At 38.0% G+C, this 19,617-nt stretch overlaps 1 protein-coding gene across 15 annotated transcripts in view; it reads left to right on the top strand.

Moving 5' to 3' along the window:
- The window catches only part of LOC135706297 (liprin-beta-2-like), a 163,627-nt gene that overhangs the window by 61,274 nt on the left and 82,736 nt on the right, over nucleotides 1–19,617 (top strand). For 2 of the 15 annotated variants that reach the window (XM_065227866.1, XM_065227871.1), the window contains exon 1: nucleotides 14,255–15,348. The exons of the other annotated variants lie outside the window; for them this stretch is intronic. In XM_065227866.1, the coding sequence (XP_065083938.1) occupies nucleotides 14,829–15,348 (520 nt within the window). In that variant the 5' untranslated portion in view covers nucleotides 14,255–14,828. Of the gene's footprint in view, nucleotides 1–14,254; nucleotides 15,349–19,617 lie in introns of those variants that run through there. 15 annotated transcript variants of the gene reach the window in all.

Genomic DNA, 19,617 nt, shown 5'->3' with positions numbered 1-19,617 from the left:
CCCCTCGCTCCGCTTGAGAATGTGTGAGCTCGAGTGAAATGGCTGAATTCGTGCATCAAAGGATCATCAGAACAATTTATGGATTCGGTGAATTTGCTTATACTTTCGTTGGAGTTCTTCATCTTTGTTGCTGAATGAGTGAATCCAATGGATCCAAATTTTTACTTTACCAAGATACTCGATATGTTAGTCAGATGCTGGTTTATCCTACCTCAACGGCGTGCGATGCAAAATCTTAAGAATTTCTGGAATAAGTTTGAACAAAAATGGGACTGGTCCAAAAGTTATCGAGCATGAATTCACTAGTCCAAAAGTTCAGAGATCTTCCATGATAAGCACTAATCATAATTCCTTCCCATGAAAATCATAATCATAATCCCAGATAACTTAAAGATAAGTCCAGATAAATCCGAGGAGATAAGCATTCAATCGGTATGTTCTTTCCACTCATGGGAAAAATCGTTTCATTTTGCAATTTACTACTCACTCACAAGCAAAGAACATCAGAAACGAGCAGTACCTTGTGCGAGTCTAGAATTGGGCGATCTTCAGAGAAGGATTGATATTGACAGATCAATCTTATTTTTGGCTTTAAGCAAACCCCACACGCATCAAGATATAGACGCGAAGGGGAATTATTGACAATAATATTGGTGATGTGAATTCAGAAATATTGTCAATCTGACAATACGATTATTGTCAATAAAAGTAATCGTGTACGGTCCACTTTAGAATCGATTCACTGATTAAATCGGTATCAAAGAATCGATCTTTGGATTTTTAATACGCTTGTTTCACGTTGGTATTCCAAGAAATTCTTTTCTTTATAATATTCAATTAAATCACCTGCCAGAAATTTTTAGTTGAATAAAATGCGCGCAAAGCAACGAGCAAACCTGAGTACTGCGAACTAACTTAAAATGTTTGTGGATCCGAGTCAAACTGTCAAACGGGAGCCAAACATTCAGAAGAGCTCAGAAGTCACGTAGGTAGTTACTGTTTAAAACCACAAGTAATACCCTGGACAGACTATGGCTTATATCATGTAATATAGGCTGTCTTGCAATGAGCACTCATACATAGGATTTCCAGTGAAAACTAGATGTATGAGTGCTCATTGCAAGACAGCTTATATTACATGATATAAGCCATAGTCTGTCCAGGGTATAAAGGTGTTGCCACCTTCTAAAATCAAATTAAGAATTATAATTATGAAACTGTCAAGACATCAACCACAGAACAGAATGAGAAGTGCAAACAAATCGGTGAATCAAAACGTGGTTCGTTTTTCTGCTCAACAAGCGGTGTGTGTGGTAGCGTTCCACACGGGCTTTCTATGTGCACTCACACTATCATAGCATGCTGCCTATCTTAACTGCAGGCAGAAGATGCCTTCTACCGCTAGGTGCGCTAGTGTTCGCAAATGACAAGTGGAGCCACTTTCTGATCCGAAGTTCCACTCCTGTGCATCAACCTTAGTAGGCGGATAATGTAAATCATCGAGCGTGATGCTCGAAAAAGTGTTTTTTATTTGATATTAATAATGCCAAAACTGGGTTGCTGAAACAAGAATGTAATCAAACTTTATAAGAGTCATGTGAGTTTTGTGGGCAGGTGCACTCCTATCACCATGTATACGTTATTTCTGGAGCAGAGGAGGAGCAGCCAAGAGTTCAATTGACAGCATGTATATACAATTTTGTGAGCTGTCTTAGCAAAACAATTCAGAAGATTTTCAAGATGTTTTCTAGCTCACAGCAACGCAAACAAAGAGGAAATTAACGTCACACTTGCTCACTGGCAATGTGTGTGTCAGTTTAGTTCGGTAACCAACAAAGTGCACGGAGAAATATAATAATACATCAAGTTGAATCCTTTTCGAATTAATGATTAATCCATCAAAATGTATCATTCTGTTTCGCCGTGTAGACAAAAAGTGATAGCAAAGAGCAATGCATGAGCACAGGAGGAGGTAGCTCAAACCTTCAAATGTTGCTGTGTTCGTAAAAATTTCAAACGCAAATAGTGACATCATTGTAATCCAGCTAATAACATACACGGAGAAAAAATACTACCCAAAATTTGAGTCTGGGGTGAGAGTAAATCGTTTTTTCGATATAAATACACTTAAAAAATTGAACACTTATTTTTTTGAAGATCCAAAAGATCGAAAGAAAAAATAGATTGTTTTGATCTTTTCGTGGACAAAGAATCGATCGGAAAAATCGGAAATCGGGGTGAAAAAGATCGATTTTCCAAAAATAGATCCAAGATCGCTCAATCCTAGAGTCGCACTGATTTCGTTCGTAATCTCATTGCTTCTATTTTCTTCGATGAACGCAGAATTGAGCAAAACAGACAGTTGAGCGTAACATGTATGATTTTGAATGTAGTAGCATAGAAGAGTGGATGATTCGTCATTTATTTATTTTTTATGCTGAGCCTTTTACGATTACATTCTGCTGAGAGAGTCAAACATTTTTCATTAGGCTATTGAAATCGGTAGCGTTCGGTTTTTACGCATTCAATCGAGTTCTCCCTCGTTAGAAAAAAATGTTCGACTGTCAGTTCCGAGTCTACCTGTAGAGTCACTTCGTTGGAAGAATTTACACTCGTTCGGTAATCTGTTAGTCAGCGAGGATGGCTATTTTATTTCTGTGGTGCTCGTGCGAGTGAATGAACTTTCCCATCCTTGTCCATGTCCTGTGTAGTTTAATTATGTTGCACCACAAATTTTACATAGTAAATCTTGAGTTTCGTATGTTGTCTTGCAGAATTGAGCCAGCTAGAAGTTCTGTGAACAAATAACTTCATGTTAAGTTTGTCTGTAACCGGAAGTCGATTAATGGTGATCTTGGATTTCGAAACGGCGTAAGACATCGATTTCCGAATGTGAGACAATAATTTCAATGTGGAACGTGGAACATAAAGGTGTATTCAGATCTGAGCGATATTTCACGCGCGGAGAGAGATTTTGCGAAGGTACGAGAGGGAGAAAAGTACTAGTTGTCTCTCTCATTGCAACGCAAATTTTGCTCCGCTCCGCTAATGTACGCTTAGATTTGAATACACCTTAAATCTCTATTGAAATGCTGACTGACCAAGTATGATGCGACACTTTGTGCGTTGCTTTGCTTCGTCAATACTCTTGGACAGACTAAGTAGTCCGGTAAATTGTTTGTTACAGGTTGAGATTGTCGCAGACCGTTATTTTTCTTCATTGAGCAACAAGTTTTTCCTAATCGTGTTGGTTGTTGTTTAGTTGTGCTTAGTGGATATCTAACCACGAAAACAGTGGTTCCGGCTATCCGCTTTGTCAAAGAAAGAGGCTTACTAATTTTACGGACATACATATTCAAACATGCAACGGCTGTGGGAGGTTAACGGCTTCCCTGCCAAAAAGTCGCGAATCATTACTAAGCGCCTCGGTGCTGCCAACCATTTTCACATATGTGCTTATTTCCAGCACATCGAATGATTCATTGAACGTGTCACGCAACACAGCTCTCCGCTGAACTGCTTTGAATGGGAAGGTAAAAAAATGCTGGTTGGATCTACCAAATGCTGTGAATATCAAAATGTCCAGATTGAAAATTCACAAGCAAACTCTGAGCAACAATCACAGTCGAGGTGAAACACAAGCTAGTAGGGTAGAGAACTACTTCGGCCTAATCGCCCATTTGGGCCTATCGAACAGAAAACTTCAAATAAATCCATGATTTCAGAGTTAACAAGTCAATTATGCGATACTTTAGAACGCGTGATATGAAAGTTTGCACCCATTATTCTCAAATACAAAAGAAGCGCTCCAACCGAATCAATTTTTATCTTCATCCGATAGGCCGAAGTGAATTCTCGATGAACATTTCAAATGGCCCTATCTGCATTGATCGATTCTCTTCATCGACTTTCTCTTTTAATAACCAGTGCTATGCAAACAGATTTCGCGCTAATTCTACCACATAGTTCGATAAAGGAGGTTGTTATCTAGCGTCCAAAACGTCAAATACAACAGGGAAAGGTTTTGTAGCTGAGTTATTGATGAAAGAGAAAATCGATGAAGAGAATCGATCAAAGCAGATAGGACCATTTGAAATGTTCATCGAGAATTCATTGGCGTTTCAATGGCGTTTCAATACGTTAGGCCGAGTTTAGAATCCGTAGGCCGAGTTTGGCGTCAAGAAGCAGTGTTAGACTTTTGACAATATCTGCTAGATAATAGCTTCATCCATTAAACTGTTTGTCGAAAATAGACCGAAACGATTTTACATGGCCATCCATGTCCAAAGAAAAAATCATTACAAGCATCGATCAATGTAGTTAGGACCTTATGCATTGTTTGGGTTGATTTAAAACCAGATGGTTTAACTTGTTGGATCAAACCAATAAGCTGCATGAGTGTCCTATACGGAAACCCTTAGTGATTAGTCATAATTTAACAGCCTTTTCGCTTTTACTATGATTTATTGTGGTTTTATGACGGCAATAAGCAATCTTTTTGTTTAAATACAGCATTTTACTATGCAAAACATTATTGCTCAAAAATGAATTTGAACGGCGTCGGTGGTGTAGTGGTAAGCGCGATTACCTCTCACCCCAGCAGGCCTGGGTTCAATCCCAGTCGGCGCCGCCGGGATGTTCTGAGGCATAACATCTCTGATCACGCCTTCCTTCGGATGGGAAGTAAAGCCGTTGGTCCCCGGTTCATGAGTTGATGGGTCGATAGGTAGGGTCCAGGTGTGGGAGCTGCCTTCCTGGCACGTCGGTAGCATTGGTGCTCAGCACGGAAAACAAGATCGACGGAAAAAAACAAACCAAAAATGAATTTAATGCAGCACTCTATCCCTTTATAAAACTGTTCAGTAAATGGATTGGTATTTGTTTTATTGATGTCACGACAAAATTCTCCAGAAATGTGTTTTATCATTATAAAAGCAATTATGAAACCGTTCGGTTTCAAACGGGATCAAAACGCATGCATTGATGCGTTTTCGTGTCAATGAAGTGTATCACAAAACCTCCCTCTGTTTACAAATAAAACTAAAAAGATGGATCCGCCTAGAGACAAAGAAAAACATAATCGAGTAGGACTTTCAAGCGCAGAGTCACAAGGAAATGCCAAAGGATAATCGAGTAATAATTCTAGCAATGCTTTCGACGGAAGAGAAAAGGAATCGAATTCCAGAACTTTCTGGGAGGGTAGCTCCGACAAAATCAGTCAACAGCAGAGCAGCCGAGAAGCCGTCAAAATTAGACGCTTAAAATTGATGGGAATACACAGCATATTGTCAATGGCAGCCTTCTCCAGAAATAACGTTGCGATGATGATCCGAATAGCATCAGTGGCAAACTGGGACTGCGGTAAACTGCTGACAGGAAACTCATCCGAAAGAAGGAAAACTCTTCGGGAACGATTGACCTTCCACCTGTTCCAAGTTATGTAGACTCACTTCCTGAGTAACTGCTTTCACTAGATGAATTGACTTTATCAAGGATGACACGCAACTTGTTGATCCAACGCTGGAGTAGAACATCGTTGCAATGATCGCACAACAAAACTATCGGAAGATAAACAATTTTTGACGTTTTACTTTTCCAGGCAACTATGCCACCATTAATGCCGTCATAAAACTAAACGGAATAGGATCAAGCAAAATGGCATCAGATAAAAACAATTCAGTTTACAAATTATCTTCATAAAAGCCGCATTTAAATGTTTTGCATTTTTTAAGGATTTCATTAAAGCAAACAGCTTTTTCACAAATGGCTTATGGAAAGTTAATGTTTATGCCATCGCCATATTGTTATTATTCAATTTGCTTTTCTACAATCTTCGTTTTTCAAGATGTTTTTCCTTTAAAATAACTTTATTCTCATCAATTCTTCAATGAGCGGCAACAGAAGTTACGAAAATCATCAAATTGTCTCGGCTGTGTGCAATGATTAACATAACATAACTATATTTTGTTTCCTAAATTAAAAATAATTAGTCGAGTCAATGTTTTCCGAAGGCGGACCAATTTTTTTCGATTTTCCGAAGCACATTTCACATTAGATTCAATCTGTCACCTAAAAAATAGACCACAATATGAGTTTCGATAATATAAGTAATTCTTTCACATTAATGATGAGGAAATTTATGAGGATTTTTGACAGATTCATTTTTGAACAATGAATTTGGCAAGATCGGACATTTATGTATCCCTTTTATCTTGGTTGAAAAATAAAACTTTAGTGCGCTTAACAAGCGTCAAAGGCAAATGGCACAAGTATTGGTGCTAAATGGCTTTTGTTGTACTTTTAATAAGGATTTCAAATGCATTCGTCATATAACCTTTTTGCAGCAAGTCATTCTGGAAATGTCTCGATAATGCACTCTCTAGAACCTTCTTCAGGGTGGGACAACTAGACAGATTCTAGTCTTAATAAGGTTTTGGTGGATGTAATAAAGGCAAAGCTATCTTGGACTTGACCAGGGTTTTATGAATGTTGTTTTATAGAAGCCTTGTAGTACTTCATAAAACGTTAAATGTTACTTGGGTAGTGAGATGACTAGCAACATGCTTTCATCGTAAATACAAAATGACAGCACTTGTGATACAGTTTTTGTTTTGTCACACGTTGCAATGGTCGTCATAGTAGCCCAATTTTATGTACTGGCGGTAGCAATTTTCAGCACTGGATGTGAATTGATTTAAGGGGTGGAGAAGTGAGGTGAGGTGAGATGAGGCATGGAAAATTGAGGAGAGTTGAGGTGATGTGAGGTGAACTTAGATGAGGTGAGATGAGGTGAGATCATATTAGGTGAGGTGAGATGATATTAAAACCATATGAGGTGAGGTGAGAATCATTTTCGTAAGGTGAGAGGAGAATAAATGAGGGGAGATGAGGTGTAGAAGAGTGAGGTGACATGAGACAAGATGAGATGCGATGAGGTGAAGTGAGATGAGCTGAGATACGATGATATAAAGTGAGGGGAAGTGAGATGAGATGATACGGTTGGTTGGTTGGTTGTCTTTATTAAGGAGATTTTCAGCCAGACGCTGGTTCATCTCGGTGAGATGATATGAGTTAAGAGAAAGTGAGATGATATAAGATGATGTTGTGAGTTGAGATAAGATGAAGTTAGGTGAGCTGAGGTGAGGTGAGCTGGGGTGAGGTGAGCTGAGGTGAGGTGAACTGAGGTGAGCTGAGGTGAGCTGAGCTGAGGTGAGCTGAGCTGAGCTGAAGTGAGTTGAGGTAAAGTGAGGTGAATAAGGTGAGTTGAGATGATTTGATGAGATGAGATGAGATAAGATGATAAGAGGTGGGTTGAGGTGAGATGATTTGGGGTGCGGTGAGATTAGGTGGGATGAGATGAGGTGATGTGAGATTAGAGGTGAAGTGAGTTGACGAGATGTGAGGTGAGATGCGTTGGAATGAGATAAGAAGATGAGTATAAGTAAAATGAGAAGAATTTTTTTTTGTATATTAATTTATTTGATAAGGCTCGCCGAATTAACTTTACAGAGCCGAGGATTCTTGTTCACTATACAATACATCTTAAAACTATAGTCAAAAGGTACAACACATTAAAAAATTATCTTCCGCTATCCCATAAGCCTCCTCCACCAGAATGGAAGCCACTTCCAGTGGTTTCAGCACTCGCACATCAGAGTGGCAAGTGAATTTCCATTTTGAAATTCCTGTTTTTTTCCTGGTTTTCCTGGTCAATGATTTAAAAATTTCCTGGTTTTAAAAACCATGTATTTAAAAAACAATTTTTAATAAAAAAAAAATATAGTGAATCCTTGTACCATCATTCTTCGCGCAATGCGGAATTTCACAAACCAAAATAGGTATTCAGGTTCTTATGAATGCCCGTGAAATCTTTATCTGATTGTTTGCTGTAAAGAAGCTAGTAGGGAGCCGCGCTACTCGTCGTAGCATGGCGCCTACTTCCGTTCTATGTGCTAAAACTATAATAGCAAAGCGTTTTCACTTATGTTTTGCAAAAACATCTTTGCTTACAAGATTAATTACGGTTGATACTGAAACATTTGCGATAACCCGTAAAATGGGCGATTTTAGGGGTGTATGACGAAGAAAAGCTGAGATACGACGGACTAGCGCAGAACCCTATCTAATGCCTGAAATTTCGAGATCTATAAGCCCCCAAATTTTGAGATTTCTGTTTTTGAAACCGCGATTTTTTTTTACTTTATTATTGAGATTTTTAGCCAACGGGCTAGTTTATCTCAAGGTGAAATTGCGAAGTGTGATATGAATAAGGACTCTTTAAAAAACCTTTGCTTCTGACAATTTTACGGATTTCCAGTTTTTTTAAATTTTCCGCAAATTGTCAACGATTAAAGATTTTATTTTGCGGAATTTTGATTACAACATGGTTTCAAAGTCATATGATTTAAAGATTTCATAAACAACGCTGGTTTAATAACTCTTATTATTAAAAAGACTGACTGCTGAAGTTCATAGAAATTCCTTAAAGTTTGTAGAACTTCCCTGAAGCGTTGAGGTCTTTCCGGAAGGGTTCATTTAAGTTTGTATTGCCTGAATTTCATGGGACTTTCCCGAATATCGAAGGACTTTTTTTTAAGATCTTAGGACTTCCCTGAAGTTCGGAGTTTTTTTTTTAATTCATGGGAATTTCTTAAATATCGTAGAAGTACCACGAAATTCGTAGAAATTCTCAGAAGTTCGTAAGACTTCCATCAAGTTCGAAGAACTTTCTCGAATATCTGAGGACATCCCTGAAGTTTGAAGGACTTAACTGAATATATGAGGACCATACATTTAGAAGAGCTTCCCTGAACTTCATAAGGCTTTAAATATCGAAGGGTTTTCCAAAAGTTTGTGGGTCTTTCCTTAATTTTCATAATTTGGTCTTGAATAATCCTTTAAGCCTTTAAACTTGTAATGTTACTTGGAATTATTCAACTTTATAGCGCATACTTCATTACATTCTCTTGCTTACAACTTTCATATTATTCTTTTCTCTCACTCACAATCTGTTCGCACCCGGATCAAGCGGTGATTTTGTCGTTATTCCTACTACGATAGCTAAATGTATAGAATTTCATATGGTGTCATTTGAATGCATATGGTGTAATTGCTTGAATTATTTTGCTACAGTTTTCCGAGTGAAGTAGTTCAAGTATAAAGGCTGAGCGAGGCATATCCTGTTACGAAGCTACTTTAAGATAGAGAAGCAGATTCATGCTGTCTCAAACTCCGATCATGCTTGGCTTGCAAATTTTCGACACCGTACAGATAAATGAAACACTAATTTCTGCACTTTAACAATATACCAAGACTAGGACATCTTTGAATACCTCTCACTCCAAAATCATGAGATCAAATTTCACCCGGAGTGTGAAAATTACTATAAATATAAAAATACTTTCCTTGACATTTTCCTAAGCATTCTCAAATCATCCTCTTGGAATCCTTGAAGATTCTTTTACGATTATTTCAAAAATCATCATTGGAATTTCCTTGCATTTCTCTTCTCAATTCCAATCCATAATTGAGAATAACATATTTTGACCTTACTACATATTACTTACTGTATTATTTGGGGTCATTAGTTAAGCGAAATAATAATCTATGCTTCAAGTAAGGATTTGGGTTTTATCATGCAATAAAACTTGTGATGGTACTTGGGGTATTTTACCATATTTAACTGTTTCGATTAAATTGGAAAAACTGGGTTTAGACAACTGGAAAAAAAACAGGTTTTTGAATTCTTAAATAGAATGACCAGAGTGCATTTGTTTCAGGTCCATTATCTTCAACAACTTAGGTTGTACAATTTTTTTCCATTGTCTATGATCTCGAGGTATCACAAATTTTCTGAGTTTTCGAAAAAAATAAACTCTGGTTCCGATATCTCTTCGTCGTCTTGAAAGTTTTCCAAGCCTAATATGTTGAAAAATGGTCTAGGAAACTTTCCAAGCGCTAGAGATTTTTTCAAATACCTGAATTTCCATAAATCTTTGAAAGCCGGAAGATTTAGTATCGACAAACATCGAACAATCATGTAGTAGATTCTTTTTTTTTTTCAGAAGTTCTTTTCCAAGCCCTGATTTTAGATACATTCTATGTTTAAAATCACAAAATCCTTTCTATATTTTAGAAACATTAAGTTTTTCTCGTACTATGAACTTACATTCTAACATATCGTAAATTATTCTACGCTTTCTTAATTTGTTTGAATTAAAGATAGTGAATTACTAAGTACAAGCATTAAACAAAAAAAAATGTCCAATATCTCTTAAATGTATACCAGAATCTTACAACTTTTTTGAAGATCGAGATTTTTCGAAAAAAATTTCCTCGTTCCAGAATAATGATAATTATTAATACGATCCAGAACACTTGTCTAGGTTCCAGAGATATGAAAATTTGTCTTTGTTAAAGTTTTACAGAAGTTTCTATATTTGAGATCTTTAAAATTGCTTGTCTTAAAATTGACAAATTTGTCCAAGATGTTGAACATTTTTCTTTGCACCTCAATGTCTATGTTCAATCTGTCACATCCCGAAATTCAACCAATTCGCGATCTGAATCTAAATTCAATGGTTGGTTTCCAAAAAATAGTGGCAGAAAACCTATTGATTATCCAATTAATACTGATTTTACGAAAACAAATTTATAAGATCCTTCAACCATTTGTTTTATTTATAAAAAGCTTGTAAAATTCTCATCGTGGTTTGGGAATTTATAATATTTCTCAAAGTGGATCGCATTCAACGACATATTAGATCCATATATTTGATATCCTTCAATCAATTAATGTCACTATTGGTCACTTTGTTATTGTTTTAAAGTCACTATTTGGTCACTTTTTTCGTTATTGTAGCCAATACTATTGTATAAAATACCCACTACCAACCCTGCATATTGTAGATGAATTGTGCTGACAAAATTTTATCATTATCTCTAAAGGGTTATTTTTGAACGCCTTTTTTTAAGGTAGAGTTTTTTTTTTTAAACCGGGAAAACCGGGAATTGTAAAAAGGAATTTGAATGGACACCCTGTATTGAAGACGTCTCTGAAGCTCGGAAAAATCCATGAGTGTCATAGGATTATCCTTAAGTTTTAAGCATTTCCTAAATGTCGGAGAAGTTACATTAAATCTGTAGAAAATTCTGTAAAATTCGTAGTTATTCCCCAAAGATTAAAGGACTTCCCTGAAGTTCGTAAGACTTCTCTGAAATTTGTAGATCTTCTCTGAAGGTTCGGAAAGATTTCCTGACCGTCGTAGGTCATCGCAGTAGTTCACAGGATTTTTCCAGAAACTTGTAAGACTTTCCCGAATTTTGCAGAACTTGCATGAAGTTCGAAGGCCTTATTTGAAGTTTTTAGAAATAGAACTTTTTTATTGAACATGTTGAACAGGTACCTTAAAGTAGTAATGCGTCGGAACTGCTTAAGTCTGCTATCAATTAAGCACAAATCATACATGCAATTGATTCGAGAAAAAAAGATTAAATTAACAATAAATACGAAATATATTTACTAAATTCTCACGGTAAATTTTGTTCATCAATGTTTAGTTGTGTGAAAGATTAAGCTTGAACAAAATGGTTAGTTTTGACCTGATTATAAAAAGAAACTTTAACATACATAAAATCTAAAACCTATTCAAATTATACAAACTAGATTATTTTCCTGGTGGACTTATGAAATTCCTGGTTTTTTCCCGGTTTTTCCTGGTGAAAATAAATTCCCGACTTTTACCCGGTTTTCCTGATTTTCCTGGTTCACTTGCCACTCTGGACACATGCATTACGAAACGGTTGCTTTCCAAATTCGACGACGCATCGACTGAAAGAACTGCTGATGAAGAACAATGAAGAGGACCACACAATGGTTGCTGACGAGTAAACAGACGATCGCGTGACACACATTGAGAGTGGTCTGCTTCTGTCGACAGTCAAGTTAACACTGTGAAGAAATATAATTGTATACATCGCATCTGGCAACACTGTAGAACTGGGGGTTCGTAAATCGAATTAGTTCGTAAAAAAAAGTCGTTTTTTGGGATTTACTTCGTAAAAATATGGTTTTGAAAATATTGTCAAATGCACCACAATACGGGTATTTTTGGAATCGTAGTAACGTGTAGGGATAAGAAATCCATGTTTGACGCCATTTTTAAATTCATGATGCCGGCTTCCGGTTAAAGATAAACTGGGAAATACTATCAAATACCCCCAAAATATGGATATTTTTTAAAAAATCGGAGTAACGTGTAGGGACCGGAAATCGATGCCTGACTCCATTCAATTTTGAAATTCAAGATGGCAGCTTCCGATTACAGAAAAACAGAAAAAAATACTGTTTAATAACCCGTAATGTGACGTGTTAGAACTGGAAATCCATGCCAGGCGTGGTTTTGAAATCCAATATGGCGACTTCCGGTTAGAGAAAATCAGAAGAATACTGTTTAATAACCCAACAATATGGGTATTTTTGGAATCGAAGTGACGTGTACGAACAAGAAATCAATGTCCGACGCCATTTTGAAGTTCGAGATGGTGGCATCGAATTACAGAAAAACTGGAAAATACCGTCAAATTCCATATCGAAGCGAATGAATTAATCATTTAAAAATCTTGAAATCCTTTAAATTCAATATCATCTAAACGAAACATGTTATTATTTTTCTCGTTAAGTAATTCTTATGTGAAAAAATCTGCTGAACACATTGGTGTCATAAAAAAGTAGGGGCAGTTTTGAGATATATGCATTTAAAGTTTTCAAAGAAAAAATCACAAAATTCATCAAAAGGGTACCCAATGTCGCTTGTATCATTATTGGTTTCAAAGATATGTAAAAATGAAAATCTATATTTATTAAAAATCGGAAAATGGCACAACACTGGATTTTTTGTCCTGACCTAAAATAAGTTAACCCACCAATTTTTGGTGCAAATTGGAGTGGATCGGTATGCGAGGAGCAATAGGTTTAAATTGATATATTACTAATTTTTTTTTTCTCAGAGAGCTAATTGATTTGCAGTCTTCGATAAAGTTGTTCTGCATATTACTCAATCCACTACCAAGATTTGGTTAAATTTTAGCCGTATTTGAATTTTCGTTAAGCAAATTAGTTCGTGTCGGTTCCCAAAATTTAAAATTCTTCTGCACATCCAGATGATAACCAAATTTTACACCGTTGTTGGGGACCTCTATACACGTCAGATGAGCAGTGAGAAACAGAGGGTTATGTGGCTTTTAGTGATAAAGTCAAAGATTAGCACTCCAGAATAGTAAGGATATTCTAGATCACCTTAAACAAAATTGCTGTTTTCCTTTTTATGTGATGAATCAATCGCTTAGAAAATTCATAAACCATATTAAAAATGTGTGAAAAACTAGTCCTTAAAGGGGTAAATGGTGTTGAATGAATTAAAAAGGTCCGGTGGCCTGAATTTAAGAAATAAGTCCGCAATATAAATAAAAATAGAAGCGTAAACTTAAACGTAAAAAATACACACCGTAGTCACAAAATGTCCAAAGAATGGTTACCCAAAAATCAAACAATTCCTTACCCATGAATGTTCAGCCTGTTTAAAACTCAACGTGCTGTCATTCCATCCATCCGATATTTCACGCAGCACAAATATTGATTTGAATTATGAGATTCATATATCGATTTCTGCTCGCTATATCAACAAATAATCATCATTTCCCGACACGAACACGAGCAACTAACAAACTCCGAGAGATCAACATTCAAGCAGTTCCTGGCCAAATAGCAAAAAATAATTTTTTTTTTGACTCGACCTTCTCCGATTTGCATGCAATTCTGCATAATTTTTTGCTATTGGCAATCATTCACATTTCTACTAGGTCCAGTGGAGAAGGTCCAGTCTGATCGATTTGTTATTTGGCGTGGAACTGCTTATAGACGATGAAAATGTTGTCGTTCTGCCGAAAGACGATACTGACAGTTTTATTTAGTTAACCACATTCAGTAGACGGCTTCCTTCACAGATAAACGCAGTTTGTATTCCTCACCATTTCGCCGAATCAAACCACTTAGTCATCTTTCTTAGGTAGGGGGAAAAAAACCCCCATGCATGAGCAATCCATCCAAATGCGGCTTATCACCTATCAACATTGTAAATGATTCGTTGATTCGTACTCCCTGACCTTACGATCACCGGTCGCGTTGTCTCTGATGAACCGCGTGCATGTAAGCCGAGGGAACAACGCAAGGGAAATGAATGCCAATATGCTCGTGAGAGAGCTCAGCGTCTCGTCGTCGTCGCCACTGAATTCGAACTCGCTGTGCACATTCGTCAGTTTAGTCTGACAAGTCCGATGGGACAACAGAACGCGACTTGTAGCTCGCAGCAACGCAGGCGCCGCGTCGCCATCATCGTCGTCGTCGTCGTCTGACGTGTTGCGCGTGGTTCTTCGCCCGCGGTGTCTTGGGCAATTGCGAAAAATATTTATAAACGCGCCTTCATCTTTCGGCAGAACGTGGCAGCGGTCCCACCTTGGAAGAAGTATAACATCGATTTGGAAAATTCTACTCTGATTTTCGAGTTTAATAGTGTTATAAAATTCCTTGTTTGTTTTTCCTGAGAGTGCATATCTTCATGCTGCGTCGAAAGCATAGAAATGTTGTCTGTGAATAGAAATAAATGAACAGCCGAAACGCGAAGTGTTGGTTGATTTTTACGTGTTCCTTTTCCACTGTCGGTGTATGTGATTTGTTATTCTGTTCTCGGCTCGTGGCGTACCATAAATACGGGGAAGAAATTAATTAGAACAGTGCGCAACACTCGGTCTAGTTTGCGAGATTAAAAATAATGGAAGACGACGATCTGCATCAGCATCGGTCCATCGGTGCTCCCCGCTGTGACTTTAACCGGCTGAGCACCATCCGGGAACGTAGCAGTGGCAGTCGCAGCAGCAGCAACAGCAGCAGCAACAGTGATGATTCAGAATTCTTCTCGGATCTACCGCTGCCCCCGGTTCCACTAGTGAAAACAGACGATAAACTGCCCAGAACTCCGTCCGAAGAGTTTCTCTACTCACGGATGGTAGACTTCGACGATGAACCTGCGGCAGCGTCCCGGGAAGATCTCCGATCCATCGACAGCGGTACGACCAACACACTGCACAAAGGTTCTTGGAGCTCGGCCAGCTGCTCGGTGGACGAGGGGATTCTCTACTTGGATGGCGACGATGGGGATTTCGACGAGTGTTCGTCTGCCTACCGAGACAAATTACCAATCCTAAGATCACTGTCTGCGTCACCGGAGCTGCTCTTGCAACAGCAGCAGCAGCGAAGGCGAAAACGGAGGAAATGCCGCAGACGCAAAGCAGGTGAATTTACATGAGCGTTGTGTGACGATGGTGACGACGACGACGTCGTCGTCGTCAGCGACCTAGATCAAGTCGTTGGAGCATAACTTCGCAAAATAAGAATACGTTTGTTGGTTTGTTGATGATGGGTTTGGTCTTTGACAGGTCATTTGCATTTTTGCGATGCAGTTTGGGTGAAGTCGTTGAAAACAGGGTGTGTTGGTTGTTGGGAAAGGCCAGTGATTTCACTGCAGTTGTTTGGGTCTTGTTGAATTTCGATTCGTTTGCATTCATGGATAAATAATCCGCTAACATATACAATTCATGATGAGAATCGCATATCTGTCCCATTTGGATTTGCGTTAATTTTGAGATAACAACGCTCTCCACATAGATTGGCATCTACTTTCATATTAAAGGGTGTATTCGTGGAAAATGGCACACACATAAATAGCAAATGACTTGAAATTTTCAAAGATGATGATTTACAGCACATTAAACTTTTTTAATGGCTTTATATAGTTCGATGAACATTTTGGTTCTTTCTCATTCATGCTGGGCTGAAATTCATAATGATGAATAAAACTGGACTGAAATGATGCCATTGCTGGGATCCAGAGACCACAGCCCACGGGCCGCACGATGGGCAGCGCTGGTTTAGAGTGTCCTAAATAAGCAAAGCATAGGGTAGGTTTGAGTTTAGATCAGGAGAACAAAATGTGGTCTTAAAAATGTTGAAGAGTGGTAAAAAACTGCATTTTATCTATATTTACGAATTTTGTCAACGCCGCCTTCAATTTATTCACTGATTATGAATATTGTGAAGTGCGCCAGAAAAAAAATTGTTTGGTTTGGTGTAAAATAATTGATATTTTATTTGTTTAAAATGGTTTTGTTACTCAAAATGAATTTTTTTTTTTAAATTAAATTTCAAACATTTTGATTTTGGTTTATACCAAATAGTCTCAGCTTATGTGTGTGCTATTTTCCACGAATACACCCTTTATGTGACACAAATACGGATTTTTATCGTGAAAAATGTAAAAACAACGTCAAGTCAGTCCCATCAAGCAAAGTAATCGCATATCAGTCCCAATCTGAAATTCCATAGGCCAGCAGTCAAGTTACAGTTCTGCTTTCAAAATTGGCATATTTTCTACTGATATAACTAAACATGCAAATTTCATTGCAACTGATAATATCTCGAAAAAAAAAAGCTATGATTTTTCAAATATTTACATGAAAATTGCACTTTGAAATTTCGACTGCCATTTTCTCAATGCATACTTTTTCCGTATGGGACTGATCCTTGGACCCTAAAATGTTGGGCAAACTTTATTTACCCAGAGCTGTGGAGTCGGAGTCAGAGTTGGACGCACTTCTGAGCATAACGAGTCGGCGTCGAAGTCGAAGAAATAGTACCTAATCTATTATTATTCAGCAATTCCATGAAAAAAGTAAGATGTTGTATCCAAGCCACGACCCAAGACGTGCCGTAGGATTACGAAAGGTAGTTTTGATGTCACAGCAAAAGTATAGTAAATATTAAATGGAATTCTTAACTCGTAATCGGTGAAAAAGTTCGATAGGTTGAAATTCGGAAGCAATTTGAGAGTTCTGTTTTGAGGGGGTCTGTCGGTGTCTTTGTAGTACAAGCAAATCCTGGACGGTATGTCTTGCATACAAGCTCTTACTTGAACTCTTTTGTAAGTCATTTGTGGTCCTAAAAAGGACCGATGGGTTGGAAGCTTAGAAGCCAGTTTAGAACGATGCTGTTGATTTTTTTCCTCGATTTTCTTGGAGATGATAGCGGTGCGGTAATGAAATATGTATTAGGGAAAAAAAAAAACGCATCAATCACAGAAACTGGGTATACCGGACGGTACTTACGTTTATGCTTTTGATGCAAATTTTAAGCACTTTCTATTAAGAGAAGTAGGCATTTTTTTTTTGAATAATTCTCTTAATAGGAGGGGCCTAAAATTTGCATCAAACGGCATAAAGATAGGTACCGTCTGGCATGTTAAGTGCTCGGTATAAATATTCGGCGACTGTGTTAGGGAAACCACTTTTTCCCATCACGGAAACGCCCCGTTTTTTGATGACAAAATTAAGCATTTTCGGTGCACAAAACGCATGGAATTTTCGTTTATTCAATAGATAAAAAAAAGCGCAAATTGATTGAAGAAATTTCTTGCTTAAATTTTCCAATCGCGATGTATTCGCAATCAATCATATAAATTTGGGATTTTTTTGCTTTTTTCTAGCGTCCTGGAGAAAACCATACCTTGATTCGAAGTGTTTCTGTTTAATTAACATGATCATGTTGCAAACGTTTTGTTGCTGGGTACATTATCAAAGAGCTTTGGGGCTGATGTGGCTGGCAGCAAGGCGAGCGAACGTTCAATGAAAATTAACAACAATAATTCATGGTGGTCCTGAAAAGAACCGTTCAACAAGGATGAGACTGGTGAGCTGTATGTTGCCGCGCTTGGCATAGATGGCAGCGACTAACAACGAGCAACTGAATCCGATCAGTAGCGGTGAGGCAGTTTCTTCGGTGAATGGTCGCTCATGTCAGCTGCAGCTCGCTGCTTGCTGGCAACCTTTCGTTGTGTACAACTTCCAACGCCACGCGCTGAAAGCACAGCTGCTGCTGCTGATGATGACGATGAAGACCAACCGGACACCACCACACACGATGATTGAATAAGCAGTTGAGTGAGACCGGGTGGAATTCGATTTTGAAATCTGAGTTAGGGAAAGCGGTTTTTGCAGGCAATCGTTGATAATTTTGATCACCATTGCAACAGTTGGACATTTGCGTAATTTACAATAGTGACCTATTGAAAATTAATAAAGTGTTCAATTTAGCAGATTCATAGCATAATTGCTAATCGATTGGTTTTTTTAGAATTAAAATCCATCCGCTATTGACAGAGTTATATGTGGTCAAAACCTGACCACTTTTCGTAACGCGATTGATTTGGGCTTCTTAAAATTGCACCTCCAATATGTTGCCGAAAGACGTAATCCTACGTCAAAATTACTAAAGAAGGGAATTAGATTGTCCCTCGTTAGCCGAGAGAAAAAAAGTTCAAAAAATCCAAGAAATAATATTCAAAAATTCCAATAACAGTCCCTAAAAGGTACTAAAATATTGACCTAGATCGATAATAATATATAGAAAAAATCATATCTATGATCAGTTCTAAGAAAACTACAGAGTTCTGAGATCAGTTTTCTTTAAATAACCTATGAGATTTTTCGAAAAAAAAACACGGAGATCCTAGATTTCATGAATTGATAACTTTAACGGATGTTTTTGGATCTTTCGGAGGGCCACCCACTGGTCCCTAGGGTTCATTTGCTGGTCATAACTCCGAATCCATTATGATATGACGTCTATGAGTGGTTTCAAAAAAATCACGGAGCTTAATAAATTTTCAGAAGACACCAGGAAGTTATCTCTTCAAATTACCCTACAATAAGTGTTTGTCCCCAATTAGCTCTAATCCCATATGCTACGTGTAGTCGATATTGCGGGTCCATATTGTGCGGTCCCCATTAACCGTACTATAGGAATCTTGACTGTATAGTCTTCCCCAACTCCCAACTCGGATGAAACTGTTTACAAAAATCTACTACCATTCTGCTAGTGTTGAAGGTATTCCATTAACCTTTTTCTATTGGTTAATTTTCTATTCAGTGCTGCTGTTAGACATTAAACCTGACTAAAAGTAAATTGGTACGCCCCTCACGCGCCGCTAGCAGCACGCTTCTAGTGTTGGGAATCGAAAATCTTTGACAGTGGTTTGTTTACACTTCTATAGAGAACAACTGGTGCAAGTTTAAACAAAGTAGTCGATCGCGTTCAGAAATAACGGCAAATGGAACTCGAAAGAAGAAAAAATATTGTGCACAAATGCGTGGAAAATCCGGAGTGGTCCGGTTCCAAGCTGGCTAAAGAGCTTAAGATGCCGAAAACAACAATTTGTCGAGTGCTCAAAATCTACAAGAAAACCCTGAATATTCCTTTCCACAGCGGACCTACGAAAAAACTGGATTCAGGGATCATCAGCTGCCCAGCAAGGGGTTGAGGTGCGTTAAAGCCAACCCCGGTCTTTCGATCCGAGATGTGGCCAGAAGGTGCAACGCCAACTTTCAAATGGTGCGGAACATCCTTGTCAGGGAAGGATACAAGTCGTACAAAGCCAGTAAACAACCGAACCGGCACATGAAACCGTGGCCACAAAGGTGCAAGGCTATTGTACGACCGTGTTTTAAATC

The sequence above is a fragment of the Ochlerotatus camptorhynchus genome, unplaced genomic scaffold (assembly GCF_037179485.1).
Source record: "Ochlerotatus camptorhynchus isolate MF236.1 unplaced genomic scaffold, CSIRO-AGI_Acam_v1.1 ptg000277l, whole genome shotgun sequence".
In the NCBI taxonomy this organism is placed as follows: Eukaryota; Metazoa; Arthropoda; class Insecta; order Diptera; family Culicidae; genus Ochlerotatus; species Ochlerotatus camptorhynchus.
This window is presented reverse-complemented; position numbering and strand designations above follow the sequence as displayed.